The sequence below is a fragment of the Bos indicus x Bos taurus genome, chromosome 20 (assembly GCF_003369695.1).
Source record: "Bos indicus x Bos taurus breed Angus x Brahman F1 hybrid chromosome 20, Bos_hybrid_MaternalHap_v2.0, whole genome shotgun sequence".
NCBI classification, from domain to species: Eukaryota; Metazoa; Chordata; class Mammalia; order Artiodactyla; family Bovidae; genus Bos; species Bos indicus x Bos taurus.
In genome coordinates this window covers 56,227,856-56,245,568 of record NC_040095.1, presented here as the reverse complement: position 1 = coordinate 56,245,568, position 17,713 = coordinate 56,227,856, and the positions used below count along the sequence as shown (strand labels likewise).

General features: G+C 47.4%; 1 protein-coding gene across 1 annotated transcript in view; it reads right to left on the bottom strand.

Moving 5' to 3' along the window:
- Nucleotides 1-11,999: 11,999 nt before the first annotated feature.
- MYO10 (myosin X) overlaps nucleotides 12,000-17,713 on the bottom strand; it is a 262,062-nt gene continuing 256,348 nt past the window's right edge. Inside the window, exons 39-41 of the mRNA XM_027520434.1 lie at nucleotides 17,236-17,688; nucleotides 14,998-15,189; nucleotides 12,000-13,491 (exon numbers count right to left, since the gene is read on the bottom strand). Of these exons, the coding sequence (XP_027376235.1) occupies nucleotides 13,390-13,491; nucleotides 14,998-15,189; nucleotides 17,236-17,688 (747 nt within the window). The 3' untranslated portion in view covers nucleotides 12,000-13,389. The remainder of the gene's footprint in view (nucleotides 13,492-14,997; nucleotides 15,190-17,235; nucleotides 17,689-17,713) is intronic.

Below are 17,713 nucleotides of genomic sequence, written 5' to 3'. Positions count from 1 at the left end.
TCTGACTCAGATACAGATTATGGGACAGTACTGAATTCACTCTGGGAGGCCCAGGGAACTAGGCAGCTATTCTCTACCATGACTGGAAAGGAAGTATAATAAAATGTAATATTAATACAATCAGGATGTACACATTTCCTCCAGTGGCTCAGTGATAAGGAATTCACCTGCAATGCAAGAGATGAGGGACCCGGATATCCCTGGGTCAGGAATATCCACTGGAGGAGGAAATGGCAATCCACTCCAGTATTCTTCCCTGAAAAATCCCATAGACAGAGGAGCCTGGCAGGCTACAGTCCACGGGGTTGCAAGAGTCGGACACGACTGAGCAGGCAACTTCTTAATATTCGTGGTCATTTAAAATACCAGTCCCTGGACCTTCCCTGGTGGTCCAGTGGCTATGACTCTGCGCTCCCAGTGCAGGGGGCCCAGGTGTGATCCCTGGTCAGGGAACGAGATTCCACGCGCCACAACAAAGACCTAGCATTGCCAAATTTCAAAAAAATAAAAATAAATACCAGTCCCTGTATTGTGTACATGTCACATATCTCCTCAGGTGCCCTGGCCTGGTCGGACGCCAAGCTCTCAGAGTCAAGTAGGCTGATGGCCACTCTGTGGGCACATCCTTTTCCACCCCTTAAGACTGACCTGTGTCTATCTGGGGGCCTCTGGATCCTCCTGCCATAGATTTGAAGGAAGAGCTCCCCCTACAGGGCATGTGTGTTAATTTCCTGTCGCTGCTGGAACAAGTTAACACAGACTCAGTAGTTGATTCTCTTACAGTTTAGGAGCTCAGACGTCTGAAATGAGGCTCAGCGGGTAACACCAAGCTGTCAGTAGGGCTGGTTCCCGCTGAGAACTCCAAGGGAGAATCCAGCCCACTCCTCCCCCAGCTTCCAGAGGCTGCCAGCATTCCTCGGCTTGTGGCCCCTTCTTTGCATCACTCCAACCTCTTGCTTCCTTCTCCTCTCCTCCTGCTGACTCTGATCTCCTACCTCCTCCTTATGACACGTGAGTACATTGGACCCTCACGGATAACCCAGAATAATCTAAAAATCCTCAATTTCATGACATCTGCCAAGTTTCATTTGTTTTATAAGGTACCATGTTCAGGTCCTGGTGATCAGGATGAGGACGTATTTTTTTTTTAAACTTTTTTATTTTATATTGGAATAGAGCTGATTAACAATGTTCTGATGGTTCCAGGTGGACAGCAAAGGGATCCAGCCATACATGTACATGTATCCATGCTCTCCCAAACTCCCCTCTCATCCAGGCTGCCACCTATCATTGAGCAGAGTTCCCTGTCCGGTACATAAGGCCTTGTTAGTTATCCCATTTTAAATACAGCAGTGTGTACGTGTCCATTCCAAACTCCCTAACTGTCCCTTCCCCCCACCTTCCCCCCCATGCCCCTGTAAGTTCATTCTCTAAGTCTATGAGTCTGTCTCTGTTTTGTCAGTAAGTTCATTTGTATAATTTCTTTTCAAATTTGGCATATATGTTTGGCAAGTGATGATCACATGATAGTTATCTTTCTCTGCCCGACCTCCTTCGCTCAGTATGACAGTCTACACGTCCATCCATGTTGTTTCACATGGCATTATGTCATTCTTTTTAATGGCCAAGCAATACTCCACCATACACATGTACCACATCTTCCTTTGGGATGAGGGTATCTTTGGGGACCACTGTTCAGCCTGCCAACGTGAGGGATATGGCTTCCCACGTGGCTTTAAAGGCACCAGATGACAGGAAAGGTGAGGGAGGAAGTGAAAGTCGCTCAGTTGTTAGAGTCCTTTCGACCCCATGGACTATACAGTCCAAGGAATTCTCCAGGCCAGAATACTGGAGTGGGTAGCCTTTCCCTTCTCCAGGGGATCTTCCCAACCCAGGGATTGAACCCAGGTCTCCCGCATTGCAGGCAGATTCTTTACCAACTGAGCCACCAGGGAAGCCCCAGAATACCGGAGTGGGTAGCCTATCTCTTCTTCAGGGGATCTTCCCAACCCAGGAATCGAACTGGGGGCTACTGCATGGCAGGTGGATTCTTTACCAGCTGAGCTATTGAGGAAGCCCAAAGGGGAAGGACCTGACCCCCTATGTGGCAAAATTCAACCAATGGGAACCAGGAGGCAGGACCTATCCAAGAAGACATTTCTTTCCTCCTTCCTGGTGAACTCCGAGGCAGGAAGTCCCTGGGGGACCTGTGCAGAGACATCGCCCGTGGCCCCAGAGAGGCTCCTACTGAGCACCTGGGGGGGGGGGGGAGTCTCTCACAGTTCCCTGGGAGGCAGCGGCTGGCACAGTGACACAGTCCTTTGCCTTGCCTTCCATCCTCCTCCACCTCACTGCCTTAAACTTGCTGCCCTGGGATTGCCCTTTTTAAGCCTCAGCAGTTAATCTCTGCTATGGGCTCTGTTCTCTAGGGAATCTCATCTAATGTGCCTCCCTCCCCCAGCTGAAAGTCACCATTTATTCCTTCATTGATTCGAGAAATAATTACTGAACATCTACTATGTTCAGACACCGTTCTAGTTAACAGAGTCACAGTGATAAATATAAAACGATTTCTGTTCTCCTCGAGCTTACATCCTAACTGGGGAAGACGTGCAAGAAACCATTAAATAAGAAAAATACCATTTGTGGCAAGTGCTATTTAAACCACAGGGATGTGATAAAAGTCTCGCCATATTATATTTGGTGGTGAAGAAAGGCTCTTCTAGGGAGATAATCAAACCAAGACCTGCATGACAGCCATTTGTGCAGAATGAGGGGAAGAAGAGGCGACTTTAATGGCAGGTATCAATTTGCTATCTCACATGGATGATTCTGGGTAGCATGCTCTGGGTGAATAGCAGCAAAAATTTACTTTAAAAAAATTCATGATTCTACCAAGCAACAGAAGGCCAGATGGTTTAAAAGACAAATATCTCAAGCAAAGTCTTCCAACTTACCAATAGATGGCATTTTCTTTGTCATGAAAGGATATATTTTGTCATATTAGAAATCAGATTATTTTGTACACCAAGCATCATTTAAGAGGACCGTGAAATTAAAGTGATGTCTAGCTACTTCACCTGTATAATAAACTGGGTTATAAACCGATTTCCTCCTATTTTTGTTTCTAGGGTTAGCTGACGTCTGGTGCCTACGCTATCTTTCTCCCTATAGCTTTTTACCTGGTGTCTCCAGTACGGGACTGTTGTACCCCAAAAGCACACATCCTGCGAGTCAAAAAAAACTGTTGTGTCCATTTTCATGACTTGGCTTTGGGAATGAACATTGTTCCTCTGCCACATTCTATTTTTTAGAAAGAGGAGAATCGAACTCCACCTGCTTACGGGAGGGTTATCAGAGGATTTGTGGGTGCATTTAAAGCCACCGTGATTGGTCCCCTGGTCCAAATCATCGAGTCTTCTCCTTCATGCACTTCCGAAATTCACTTAACACACGATCAGGACTCAGTTCTGCTAACTGGGATCATTCTCCATGGGTTCTTGGGTCTATCCTCTGAGTCATTATTCTTTCTTTTTCTCTTTATTTTTAATTGAAGGACAACTGCTTTATTGTATTGTGTTGGTTTCTATCAAATATCAGCATGAATAGGCCATAGGTTTACCCATGTCCCCTCCCACTTAAACATCCCTCCCACTCGTTATTCTTTAAATGCTATGGATTAGTGACTGATAAGAAGGCTGAGCATTGAAGAATTGATGCTTTTGAACTGTGGTGTTGGAGAAGACTCTTGAGAGTCCCTTGGACTGCAAGGAGATTAAACCAGTCCATCCTAAAGGAAATCAATCCTGAATATTCATTGGAAGGACTGATGCTGAAGCTGAAACTCCAATACTTTGACCACCTGATGTGAAGGACTGACTGAGTCATTGGAAAGGACCCTGATGCTGGGAAAGATTGAAGGTGGGAGAAGAAGGGGATGACAGAGGATGAGATGGTTGGATGGCATCACTGATTCAATGGACATGAGTTTGAGTAAGCTCTGGGAGTTGGTGATGGACAGGGAGGCCTGGCGTGCTGCAGTCCATGGGGTCACAGAGTCAGACACAACTGAGCGACTGAACAATGACAACAACAGTGACGGCTATGTGCCTCCTGCTGCTGCTGCTGCTAAGTCGCTTCAGTCGTGTCCGACTCTGTGCGACCCCGTGGACTACAGCCTACCAGGCTTCTCCGTCCATGGGATTCTCCAGGCAAGAACACTGGAGTGGGTTGCCATTTCCTTCTCCCGTGCATGAAAGTAGAAAGTGAAAGTGAAGTCGCTCAGTCGTGTCCGACTCTTAGTGACCCCATGGACTGCAGCCCACCAGGCTCCTCCATCCATGGGATTTTCCGGGCAACAGTACTGGAGTGGGGTGCCATCGCCTTCTCCCATGTGCCTCCTACCTTCGCCCTTTAAAAATTAATGTCCACAGCTGTTATCTTTTGCCAGTCCCATTATGGTATGGGAGCATAGAAAACTTGTCTCTTTAGTGCAGAGACCTTCCAATCAACAAGACTTTAATCAATGAGCTGTATCTGGGGACCACAACAAAGGAGCCTCATTCACAGTGGAGCTTGATTTAGATGACAAGGTCTTAGGCCTCAAGCCTGAACTTGATGCCTCGATAGATAAGACTTTGATGGGTCTGGAGAGGGAGGGAGTGGATTTTGCATGAAGGGTGATTTAAAGTTAGTGGCTGAGGGACTTCCCTAGTGGAGGAGCAGTAGGAATCCGCCTGCCAATGCAGGAGACCCGGGTTCGATCCCAGATCCGGGAATATCCCACATGCTCCCAAGCAACTAAGCCCGTGACCCACAACTACTGAGCCCGTGCTCTGCAACCACTGAAGCCCAAGTGCCTAGAGCCTGTGCTCTGCAACAAGAGAAGCCATCACAATGAGAAACTGGGGTACCGCCATGAAGAGTAGCCCATGGTTGCTGGAACTAGAGAAAAGCCTACGAAACAACAATGAAGACCCAAAGCAGCCAAAAATAAATAAAATTAAAAAAAACAACTGTTTAAAAAAAGTAAAAATAAGTTAGTGGCTGAGATGATCTAAAGACCCTCACACATTATGGTTGAGACTTACAGGATCAACAGTGGGTGATGGTCCACTCGGGCTTGTCCATCTCTACGTGACCTCCTGGCATAATCTTTTCAGCACTGCCGCTTCAGGTTAGGGGGATTTCCTGTCAGTTCAGAGCACTTAAGGTGTGGTTCCCAAGAGAGCAGATGAAGATAGGCCACCTTTGCTGACCTGGCTTGTAAGCTGGGCAGGATCACTTCCACCACATCCCGGTTATTAGAAGTGGAGTCACTAAACTGGTATTTAGTCACTCAGTCATGTCTCTTTGGGACCCATGGACTGTAGCCTGCCAGGCTCCTCTGTCCATGGGATTTCCCAGGCAAGGTTATGGGAGTGGGTTGCCATTTCCTTTCCCAGGGAATCTTCCTGACCCAGGGATCAAACTCAAGTCTCCTGTGACCCCTGCATTGCAGGTGGATTCTTTGCTGCTGAGCCACCAGGGAAGCCTAGAGTCACCATGGCTGGTCCTTTATTCACAAGGTGAGACCTCACCTTTTTATGGTCTGGGTATGAGGAAGTTGCAGCGTATTTTAAAACTACCACACACACACACACACACACACTAAGCTGCAAGGGAGGCTGGGAAATGTATTCTGTAGCTGAGTATCTGTTGCAAGCTAAAGCTTAGGGGAATTCTTTTACTATAAGGTAAAAGGAGAGAATGGATAGATGCCTGGTGGATGGTTAGCCATCTCTGCAACAGGCAGCTTTGTGAAGGAATTGACATCTAAACCAGATTGCCAAAGATGAAGAAAAGATGCAAGGGGAGAAAGGGCGTTTCAGGCAAGGGAAGAACATGAACAGATATTTGGAGGAGGGAGTAATGTGGGCATGTGTGTCTGTTTATATTAAGAGTGCTTAGCTATCCAGAGGAAGCCGTTGGCAGGATGCTAGCAGACTGTGCCCCCTAGGATGGGGGTGCCTTATGAAGAAACAGAGAGGAAGTATTTGGATTTTAATGTAGCTTTGTGATACGAGCAATATTTCACATGAACCCAGGTTTGAATTCTCTGTCCATTGTAGTTTTATGATTTTTCAGCCAGCAAGGCAGATTACAAAAATGGCTACAATTCTCCCCACTCTGACTGAGTGACTTGGCAGCAACTTCCATCAAGCCATGGAGTTTGTTCCCTCATCTCTTGGCTCTGGTCTGGCATTGGGTTTTGCTTTAGCCAATAGAATGGGGCAGAATTAATCATGTGACTATTTTAAACATAAGTCTCAAGAGACTGCCTGCTAGCTTTCTTGAGGTCTTGCCAAAATGTCCTATGAATCAGCTAATACTAGTTAAGTAGTAGACAAGAGACCCCATAGAGCAGAGCTCAACCACCCATCTGAGGCCCCAGTTCAGCTCAGTTCAGCCACTCAGTCATGTCCTACTCTTTTCGACCCCAGGGGCTGCAGCACGCCAGGTTTCCCTGTCCATCACCAACTCCTGGAGCATGCTCAAACTCATATCCATCGAGCTGGTGATGCCATCCAACCATCTCATCTTCTGTCATCCCCTTCTCCTGCCTTCAATCTTTCCCAGCATCAGTCTTTTCCAATGAGTCAGCCTTTTGCATCAGGTGGACAAAGTATTAGAGTTTCAGCTTCAATATCAGTCCTTCCAATGAACACTTAGGACTGATCTCCTTTAGGATGGACTGGTTGGATCTCCTTGCAGTCCAAGGGACTCTCAGGAGTCTTCTCCAATACCACAGTTCAAAAGCATCAATTCTTTGGCACTCAGCTTTCTTTACGGTCCAACTCTCACAGGCACAGGACAAAGACAAGGCAGGATCAACAAAGAGAACTGGCTGCAGCTGATTTGCAGAGTCATGAGTGAGCCCATCAGGGAAACTGTCCCCTGTAGAATCATGCTCTCAATAAAAGCTTGTTGCATTAGCCACTGGATTCTAGAGTGACTTGTTACACAACAAAGCTGTTACAGCTAGTTAAATAAATGACCTTCTACACCCCAGTGTCCTCAGCATAAAATAGATTTGCCAGCATCTACATCACGGCCACTGAGGGGACACAATGAGATGATGAGGACTGTGTACTTGACACCAAGCCTGAACCATTACATGTGCTGAACAAATGCTAATGCCACTGGTCACATCAGAGAGAGATGGTCAAGGGAAAAACACAGTGAAAGGGGAGTGTGAGGAGGAACGACTCGTCCCGCCAGCACGAGCTCACATCATACATCACAAACCTGCATTTTCTGGCTCATTATTCACCTTTGAAAACTTTCCTCCTCAAATTCTTGTTTTCTGGACACTTCAACACATATGCAATGGTCAGCATATGTTAGAATCAACTTCTGGCTTCACGTATTTATATATTTTATCTCCAGCTAGGCTCGGCTTCTCTCCTGGCTCAGATGGTAAAGCATCTGCCTGCAATGCAGGAGACCTGGGTTTGATCCCTGGGTCGGGAAGATCCCCTGGAGAAGAGAATGGCTACCCACTCCAGTATTCTTGCCTGGAGAATTCCATGGACGGAGGAGCCTGGTGGGCTACAGTCCATGTGGTTACAAAGAGTCAGACATGACTAAGTGACTCATACTTTCAACTTTCAGGCTCTAAGCAATTTAGATAATTCTTGGGTTTCCTTGGCAAACCCCGCTGAGATGGTGTTTTGCTTTTTTATCCAAACAGCAAGAATGTAGTAAATACTCACTAAATTGAGTTAATTAAATTATGTTCTGGTTGGTGTTATTCTTGGGGTTATCATATCTTTAATCAAGAGGACTATTAAATTTCCTCAGTGTCAAGTAAATGTACAGAGAATCATTTCCCCCAAGACATCAGAATTAGAGGAATTATTCATTTTCTTTCCTGGCATGTCAGGAGGGAATAGGGAGACCTCTAATCTGGCAACTGGTTCCCACCAAACAAACGTCTGGATGCCTCTGGGACAGTAGACTCTGTTTATGTCTCAAACTGCTCATCAACTCTGATCCTGTTATTACCTGAAAGAAAAAGTAAAGGTGCCTGGGTGAACTAAAGACAGGCACTGTCTCTATACTTTAAAAACATCTTTAATTTTCCCACATCTTTCCCTCACTCAAAATGCTGCAAGCTTTCTAAGCAGCTTCCTTTTTATTTCCTTCAGAGGGTTTCCTCTAAGATGCCGCTTTTTATTGAAAAATTATTTATTGATGTGTCTTTTCTGTTGGGGGTAAGGACCCAGCTTCTACCAGCTTTGGGGAGCCGACTAAGCATCTCGTTTCCACTCTGCGTGCAGCAATGTCACCTCAGAGCTTGCAATCAGCCATAGTGGGAATATTGCCACCCTGGAAATCAGCAAACACTACAAAATGGGATTGTTTTCCCTGGGGAGCCTGGAGATGAATTTATCTGCCAGCAAGTCACTGCTGCCAGAACATCGAGTGCTGGAGAATTACAGCTCTTGTCATCCTGACTCAGACACTAGGTCTCAGCAGTAAACGTCAGGGTCACCTTCCCACTGCTGGGCAGAAGAATGCTCTAAGTTCGGGTGACAAAAGGAGGCAAAATTAAAATAGGGCCAGCCGGCTGAGGTATGTGCCACTGAGTTGGAGCCAGCAATATGGGCTGACACATGGGTGAGGCAGAGTGTGCATCAGACAAGGCTGGATGCAGCCGGGCAGAAAGCACAGGGCATGTAGTAGAGATTCATCTTTTGGTTAGGTTACAGGAGGGTTTTCAGTGCAAGAGTGCGTTGGGCTTCCCAGGTGGCACTCTGCCAATGCAGACCTAAAGGACTCAGATTTGATCCCTGGGTTTGGAAGATCCCCTGGAGGAGGGCAACCCAGTCCAGTATTCTTGCCTGGAGAATCCCATGGATAGAGGAGCCTGGTGGGCCACAGTCCATAGGGTCACCGGACACAACTGAAGCGACTGAGTATGCACGCATATTTGGATTTATGTTTGATAAAGACATTCCAGGCATCTTGTCTGTGGATAACAGCATATGAGGATGGGGTGAAGGGTACCAAAGATGGAAGTATGGAGACCAAAAAAGATGCCATCTGGGGCTGGGGAGCTAGGACACGGCTTCTGACCTTTGTCCTGACGCCTGCTCCACGCCTACAGCTCTGTGCTCAGGCTCCTTGAGGGGCCCTCCCCCCAGGAATTCCCTCTGCCGCAGGGCAAGACCCACTCAAGGTGCCCCACTCTTGAGGGAGCTCCTCCACGCCCCTCCCAGTCACATGGACCTACGTGCTCTGGGCACCTGGAACACCACTCCCTGGATTTCCTGGAACTCGCCTGACCACTGCGGTCACCTTGTGTGGTCACGTAGCATCTTCACCTGCATCTGTCTCATCTCCACAACCCCTTGAGAGTTGGGGCTGGGACTTGATCACTATGTCTGGCTAAACTCAGCTTCTGGGGCGTTCCCAGAGGGCACCATGCTGGATTTCTTGGGCACGTGGACAGAAGACATTTTCTGTCCTGAAGAAGCTCTTGTCAAAACCTAGGGACTGATCAGGCAGAAACCAGATCTGTGCTGAGAAATGCAAGGAGGGCCGATCAGGAAGGTCATTCAATATGGTGGACAAGACAAAGCAACAGATCCAAAACCAGGGACTCTATTCTATGTCTGACATGTGAAGTCAAAATCCCAACTAGAGCTAACAGCTGGTCACAAAGGAGATAGCATACTTCTGTAATTACTTAAAACAGGGGTCCACAAACTCCTTCCACAAAGGACCAGAATGTAAATACTTGGGCTTTGCAAGAGCTCCTGTCACAACACACCAACTCTGCTGTTGAATGGTAATCACACTTCTAGATACCACACAAATCAGCAGGCAGAGATGTGCTATTTAGAAAGTATTCAGAATAACTATTTAGAAAGCAGTTGGTCTCTGGGCTATAGTTTCCAGACCTCTGACCTAAAAGATCAAAATTACAGATTTGAAAATGGTAATGCCAAACTTAGAATCCAGATCCAACGCTTTCCCAAATATCATGATGTTTCTCTGGTCAGTTGTACAAAACAGGCATAAAGGTACTGGTTAAATTTGGGTGAGTGAGTGCAAGTCACTCAGTCATGTCCGACCCTGTAGGACTCCATGGGCTGCAGCCCACCAGGCTCCTTTGTCCATGGGATTCTCCAGGCAAGAATACTGGAGTGGGTTGCCATTCCCTTCTCCAGGGAATCTTCCTGACCCAGGGATCAAACCCAGGTCTTCAGTTTTATATATTGTTTTGTTCACTATTATTAATAGATAATAAGGTTTAGTGGATCAGAATTTTTATGTTCTTTAAAGCACATATTTGTATACCCAAAGGACACATGTATTTCTATTATATATCAAAGATCCCAATGGATGAGATAGATTAAATATAGAATTTGACTAGAAGTGTGTATGTGACCCAACTTAAGGTGCTTAGTAACAAGTCTCACAAATGTTTGCTTTGTTACATTTCTGAACTATTTTTAGAGATAAATCAAGTGGGCTTTTTTTTCCTCTCCAAAGCTGTCTAGGACACAAAAAGGACTAGGCACCTCTAGAGATACCATGTACAGTCATATCTAAAATATCCTGGGAGAAAAGGAAGGTGAAAGAGTTTATGCTTTTGTGTATTTCTTAAAATGGAAGGGGTTGGGAATATTTATGTGAGTATATGCTTGGAATATTTCTGGAAGAACATTCTAAAAAATGGTAAAAATAGTTTCTGGGGAATTAAATTGGGTAAACCAGGGGATCACAGCTGGGTGGAAAAGTCATTTTACTCTCACTGTTTGAATAAGAAAAACCCCACCTATGTGTATTATCTTCTAAAAGAATTAAAAATTAGAACAAATGAAAAAACTACGTTGTCCAACTAGTTGTCCATGTTGATGCCTTTCTCTGTAGTAAGCAGAGACTCCACATTACTCCACAGGTCACGTGCACAAACCTATTAGCCTTACGCACAATGAGTGCGTGTCAATCTGGTGAAATCAGAATAAACTGCAGATGGAGGAAACTCAGTTTCTTAGCTGCGATCTTTTCTGCAATTGTGTGAGACGTTACCCCTGAGGACACCCAGGTGAAGGGTGTAGAGGCCTTTCTGTACTTCTATTCCAACTTCCCTTGAATCTGTAATTACTTCTAAATAAAATGTTACATTGAAGCTATTGATGGGTAAACGCTTCTGTGTAGAGAGACCTGGGTCCAAGTCTGGCACTGCTGCAATGCCTCAGCCAAGTCACTTTGCCTGTCTCTGCCCACTTCCTCATTATGTGACTGGGGGCGTGGGGCACCCTTCTGGGGTATGAGAAGTTATAGAGGTGGTCCTGAGTGGTCAGTAGGGGAAAAGGCACTTCTGCCGGCTGCTCTTGGGGCCTGAAATAAAAACAGTGACAAAAATAAAATACCGGAGTCTTAGCTCACTTTTGTTTGGTCACCTCCAGGCCAAGTGCTGGGGGGCACTTGGCTTCGGATCACCTCCTGATCGCTCCTGGGAGGCGGCAGCTCCAGGACACACAGGTGATGAGAAGGACACTGGGGGGACCAGTGACGTCACATGCCACGTCTGATTGAGGAGCCTGTGTAGGTTCTTTGGGGGAAATCGGTCGCTAAACCAATTCCCTGTGTATTCTGCTCACAAGCAGGTGAGTGGGGCTGCAAGCAGGTGGCGGGACAGAGGCTCCGCCATCAGGCGTCTTGGGGCTCCGCTACAGGAGACAGTCCAACATCCGCAATTCAAGTCCTCAGATTTCTGCGATTTCACTGAACCTGGTGTTTACCTTCTCCGCTTTCTGGGGTCATGCTCTGTGTCTAAAAAGCTGCTGAAATGACGACGTGGTTGACATATAGTCCTGATGATCAAGTGCATGAAACACACAGCTTTGGCCCTTTGAAGCCTTAAGCATTAAAATGAAAACCCAACAAAAACACAAAGCCCATGTGGTATTGAGAGCCACCCCATAAAGAAAAGACACTGAACGTTAGCTAGTATCTTTTATTGTCAGACTTTCTTGAGCCAAGAAACAATGATTCCGCATGGCTATCCATAGGGATAAGGCAAGTTTCTTCTCTTGGTGGGTAGACTTAGTTGGCCTAAGTCTTTACAAGTTTTCTGTATAAAAATAGAAGTCCAAGACCAGATTATCTTTTGTCTGGTCATAAATGCTGATTTATTTACAGGGGCCTTGTTCAGGCCACCATTATAAACTTGGGATAAAATAGGTGTGTATTTTATTAAAGCCTCAGCATTGAATGTCAGGGTCCTTTAAAGATTTGCTCAAGTTGCTTTCAAGGAAGGTGACAGCTTTCCCTCATATTCAAACAGGGTTAAGTCACAATCTATCCACAGAGTGATTCAAGCTAACCTTCCAGGAAACATTTTTTAACTTAAATCTCTTAGAAACTGAAGACTCCAAAGTGACTTCATACAGTTCTAAAAGCAGCCTTGGAGCCAGCTGTTTAAGAGTGGTTTATAAATACAGTTATTTGCAGGCTGCACATCTGTTTATAATACAGCAGACACAGACTGCAGACTTTGCTACATGTAATACAAACTGGAGTCAAAAATGTGGCTTTCGAACTACAGCAAAGACAGGAAAAATCCAGGATTCCGGGTTGTTAGTAAAACCACCTTGCAAAGTAACAGTTGAGGACTCTTGACTCTGAACGATTAAAATATACAGATGCTACACCATTCATTGCACATCCTCTTTCCCTTCGCTTTCAAGGCTCGCGGAACAATGATGAAAGTGATGTGTTTATGAACACATGCGTGCACAGGCAAGCGCATGCACGTTAAAGATGAAACAGAGAAGAAGTTAATAGGCGTCTGTGAGGAAGGCTGCCAGCAGCTCTCCACCTAAAACAGACCATCCTCTTACGCTCTCTCTCCGTCCCTCTCCCCAACTCCCTCACCTTCCCTCCCAGGGGAAATCAGGCCAGCGGGAGGTTAGTGCAGAATTGATGGATCGACGCCCCTCCCCCACCCCAAGCTCAGCAAGCCTTCCTGTAAAGCAGGGGCGAGCATCTATCTCCCTTCAGTAGCACAGTTACGGGGGGTTCATGTCGGCTCCACGGAGTTAAGGCACTTCCGGCTGCTTTGGTGGCAGCGTGGGTTTCGTTTCCTCTCTTTTTAAGGCATGTGTCACCTAGAGAAGTAAAGCTTTGGACACTGGGTTAAGGTGGTACAGCTGAATACACCGATCGCTGGAATGGACAGGGCGAAAGGTCCCCCAAGACACCTCTCTCCAACGAGGGGCTTCTGGAAAGTCTGGGGCGGCCGCAATTCAGACTGCAGACGCGGGAGCCGGCGGGGGCCAAGGAGCAGGGTGGCGCGTGCAGGTTTTGAGTTCGCGTGGACTCAGGCTGCCTTCACCTGGAGCTGCCCTGGCTGCTCACGGAGCGCGAGGTGCTGTAGCGCTTCTTCACGATCATGCTGATGTAGGCTTTCATGAGCTTGGCCACGTCCACCACCTGCCGGGGGAGCAGAGTCGGACCACGGTCACCAAGTGTCCGCAAGGCCAGGGCGCCCAGGCTAACAATCAGACACCCTCCGCCCAGAGCGGGCAAGCGGGGGTCCGTCCCGCCTGCAAAAGCCAGCAACCTGCCCCGTGTGAATCCACGAATTCAGCCAAAAGTTCAACTGCTTTTGCCCTTTTGCTCCTGGTGGGGAGAACGGACTCGTGGCCTCGTCCTTCCACTGCGCCACCTGGTGGTTGCCTGATGTAAAACTGTCGCATTTTGCAGGTAAAATAAAGCCCCCCACCTAATCACATTAAGGGTCTTGGTATGATCAGGGCTGGGATGACTGTCCCCATTGAAAATAAGGGCAACACAACAGAGCCCACATCACAGCTTTTAAAGATTGGATCCCATCCTGCCAGTCAGCATCTCGTGATACAGCTGGAGAAACAGAACTGAGGGCCGGGGGGTGGCAGGCGGAAATGGGGACCACCACCTCCCACCCCACCAAGAGCCACCCACGCAGGTTCTGCTCCCTGCAGACTCTGCACGTGCAGGGGCTCTTTCATGGTGTGTTCACTGCCGCCCCTTTCCGGCCCATTCCTCCCGACGGCTGGCCTGGGTCCCTGCAGAGACATCCTAACTGGCTTCCGTCTTCCTGATCTCTCTTCCTTCTAATCCCACTGGACATCCCTGTAAAAGCACTGTCCTGACACACCATGCACAAAGATCTCACAGTGGTTCTCTGCTCTCTACTGGAGTTGACCAAACCCAGCAGCCAGGCACCAGGGACCCTCCTTCCACCCCACCGCACACCTCCTGCACCACATCTGTGGTCCAGTCATCACCTCCCAGCACCTCACCCTCACTTGGGATTCACGCCCATTTCTCACCTTTGCTTGCTGGCAGCTCCCTGTGTGGAGACCTCAACAGGCTTCCTGCATTCTCATCATGATTACTACTACATTTTATGCTTTGGAGTAGGATGGCATATATACAGGGGTTTTGTGATTTTTATTGTGAGAATTAGCTCTTCGCAGGCTGGGCTGCCACTCACCCTCCTGCTCCGTGGGCGCTGCCTGGCCCCAGTCCCATGGCTGTGACCCACTGCCACCTTGTCTAATAATTTTCGCAAGGCTTTATTGCCAAATTATATATAATTTTTTGGACCTCTGTGTCACTTCCCTTTCTCCTCCTTCAAGGGTAAGACCCCCCTGACAGCTGGAAACCAAATCTCTTCATTTCTATGTCACTTCCCTTTCTCTTCTTTTCCTGCAAGGGTAAAATCCCCTGACAGCTGAAAACCAAATTTCTCCATTGCAAAGGTATACAGAAGAAACGTGGGACTGTCAGATTTTGGCCTGTGAGAAACCTGCAGCAGGGGAGGGACCACCATACTGTATTTTCCTATGTCTTAGAGCGAAATATGCAAATCAAGCTATTTGGTCAAAGGCATCAGGAACTGGGATGTTGTCTTGCTAGTTCATCAAGGCCACGGACGAAAGGTTTGCCTCTTACCTCACTTGTTTCAAAGAGCAGCTCCCTCTCATCGACGACGATCTTGTAGGTGTTGGCCAGGGGGGCACCGAAGGAGAGGATGTGTTCGTACTGGAAGACTTCCAATGGCCTCCCCTCCCCACGCTTGTAGACAGAGACCGCATCGGCGCTGACGCCCAGCCAGAGGTCCTGGGGAAAGCCACCTTCCTTGCACTGGGGGGCGGGCAAGAGTTGGGGCAAGATCAGATCAGCAAAGTCAGAAACAGGACACAGAAACCACAAGAAGGGCTCTGAGCCCAGCCCTCTGCATGGTGTACTGAACACATTCAATGTGTCTTTATGCAGAGGGCAACTGAAATACAAGACGTGAGAAATGGTAGCTCTCTGACTGCCTGGATTGATTTCTGACCAACTCATTAACCCCATGCATTTGGAGAACACCAACTGGTAAATTCAGCATCTTGCTTGGACTCTCCACCTCTCAACATCACCACTGTCTTGGCCATGTGAATTAGCTATGTGAAGGTGGCCACAGGCGAGAAACTCGACAGTAATTTCCCATCAAATCAAGCAGCCTATTGCTGCATGCTAAGTGACTTCAGCTGTGTCTGACGCTTTGCGCCCTACACACTGTAGCCCAACAGGTTTCTCTGTCCATGGGATTGTCCAGCCAAGAATACTAGAGTGGGTTGCCATGCCCTCCTCCAGGGGATCTTCCCTACCCAGGGATGGAACTGGCATCTCTTACATCTCCTGCACTGGCAGGGGGGTTCTTTACCACTAATGCCACCTGGGGATTCCTGTCTATCTCTAGTTCCGCCTCAATCCTGTTTTGGATGGTTGTTCTTCAAATACAAAATCTAGGATCATAGAGGGAAATTCTCCAAATATGTGCTGTGCAGTTTCAGCTCCTCCTGCAAAATACATCTTGTGACAAGTAGCAGCAACGGCCTTTTGTGTGTATGGTGGTTGATCTCATTCGTTTACCAACAGACTTTTTTGCACACATAAGTGGAGAGAGATAGGAGCTGGGATATAGGGATGACAACACCAGTCAATGGGACTCAAGAGGGATACGCATCGGTGACACAGGAGATGAGGTACTTGTACAAAGCACCTGACTTAAAAACAAATGTAACCGACTCAACCAACCAACCCATCCACCCAAAGATGGCATCCAGTGAAAACTCATGGAATAGAGATCAATATTTAGGGTTTTATAAAGCCTTCTTTAAAAGTCAACAAATAACATGCTGAATGACTCTGATCATAAGAAAAATAGATGCTCATCTAGACCAAGAGTTGGCAAACTTATCTGTTAAGGAACAGATGGCAAACATTTTAGGTTTTGTGGTATTGATCACAGCTATTCAACTCTGTCATTTCAGCCTGAAAGCAGCCAGAGAAAAATACATAAAAGAAAGCACTGCTGTATTCCAATAAAACTTTATTTACAAAAAAAAGAAGGCAGGCAGCATTTGGCCCTCAGGCTGCAGTTTGTCAAGGCTTGATCTTGATCATTAATAAAATTCTCTTCCAATAAATGGTCTACTTAAAAAAAGAAAAAGGATATGAATCAGTACTGGGTTGATGCAAACTTAGCCAAATTCCAATTGTGTAAAAGAAATTTTTCCCTACAAATAGTCATGGGAAAAAAAATTAAAATCCAAGTGTATCCAAATTTTCTAATTTTATGGACATACTGCTAAGATATTTTTAAAAACTTTAATGCAGATTTTTACCAGCACTTTTTCATTGGGTGTACGGCTTGAATGAGAGTCAGTTACTTAAGAATAAATAATATCTTAATTTTCCACTTGCTTCTAACATTACAAGTAATTACTGAAAAGGAGGAAGAATACTTTGGGTGGGTACAGGAGGGTGTGAAGGGTAAAACTGGGGAGCTCTAACCTACAAGGGCAGGGCTTCCCAGGTTGCGCTAGTGGTAAAGAACCCACTTGCCAAAGCAGGAGACATAAGAGACATGGGTTTGATCCCTGGGTGGGGAAGAAGCCCTGGAGGAGGGCATGGAAACCCACTCCAGTATTCACCCCTGGAGAATCCATGGACAGAGGAGCCCAGTGGGCTACAGTCCACAGGGTCGCAAGGAGTCTGATATGACCGAACGACTTAGCATGCACGCAACCTCAGAGGGTAAGAGAGCCACGTGTTCCACCCAGTCCTCCTTCCCCTTGACCTTGACCGAGGTCACACTGACAGGTGTGCAGCCTGGTCCAGGAAGCAGCAGCCCGCTCTCACCTCCACGTCGAAGAGCGTCGACCCGTACCCAGGCCACTCCTTGATCAAGGCCATGTACTTGGCCATGGCCTGTTCCTGGCTCATGCCCTGGAACTTCTTCCACTTGTCCAGGATGCTGGCCCGCGCGGAGCACACCTCCTCCTTGACCCACATGTCCACCATCTGCTCCTCCTCTGCCTTCTGCCGTATCGCGGAGCCCGTCCGGAAGCTCCGCCGCAGGGTCCCCTCCAGGAAGCTCGTGCGCCTCTTCTCCAGCCGCTCCCCCGGCGTGAAGCTCTTGGTGGATTGGCTGATGCGGGCCTTGAGCCTCTGCAGCGAGTAGACCTCCTCGAGGGGCGGTACCGGGGCATGCGGTGCGTAATCCCCCTGCAGATACTGGAGCCGCAGGGCAGCCAGCACCTGCAGGTTCTCCTCGGGGGCCGGGTAGTGGCCATGGATGACGGCTTCGTGGGCCTGTGAAGAAGTAGTCGATGGCTTC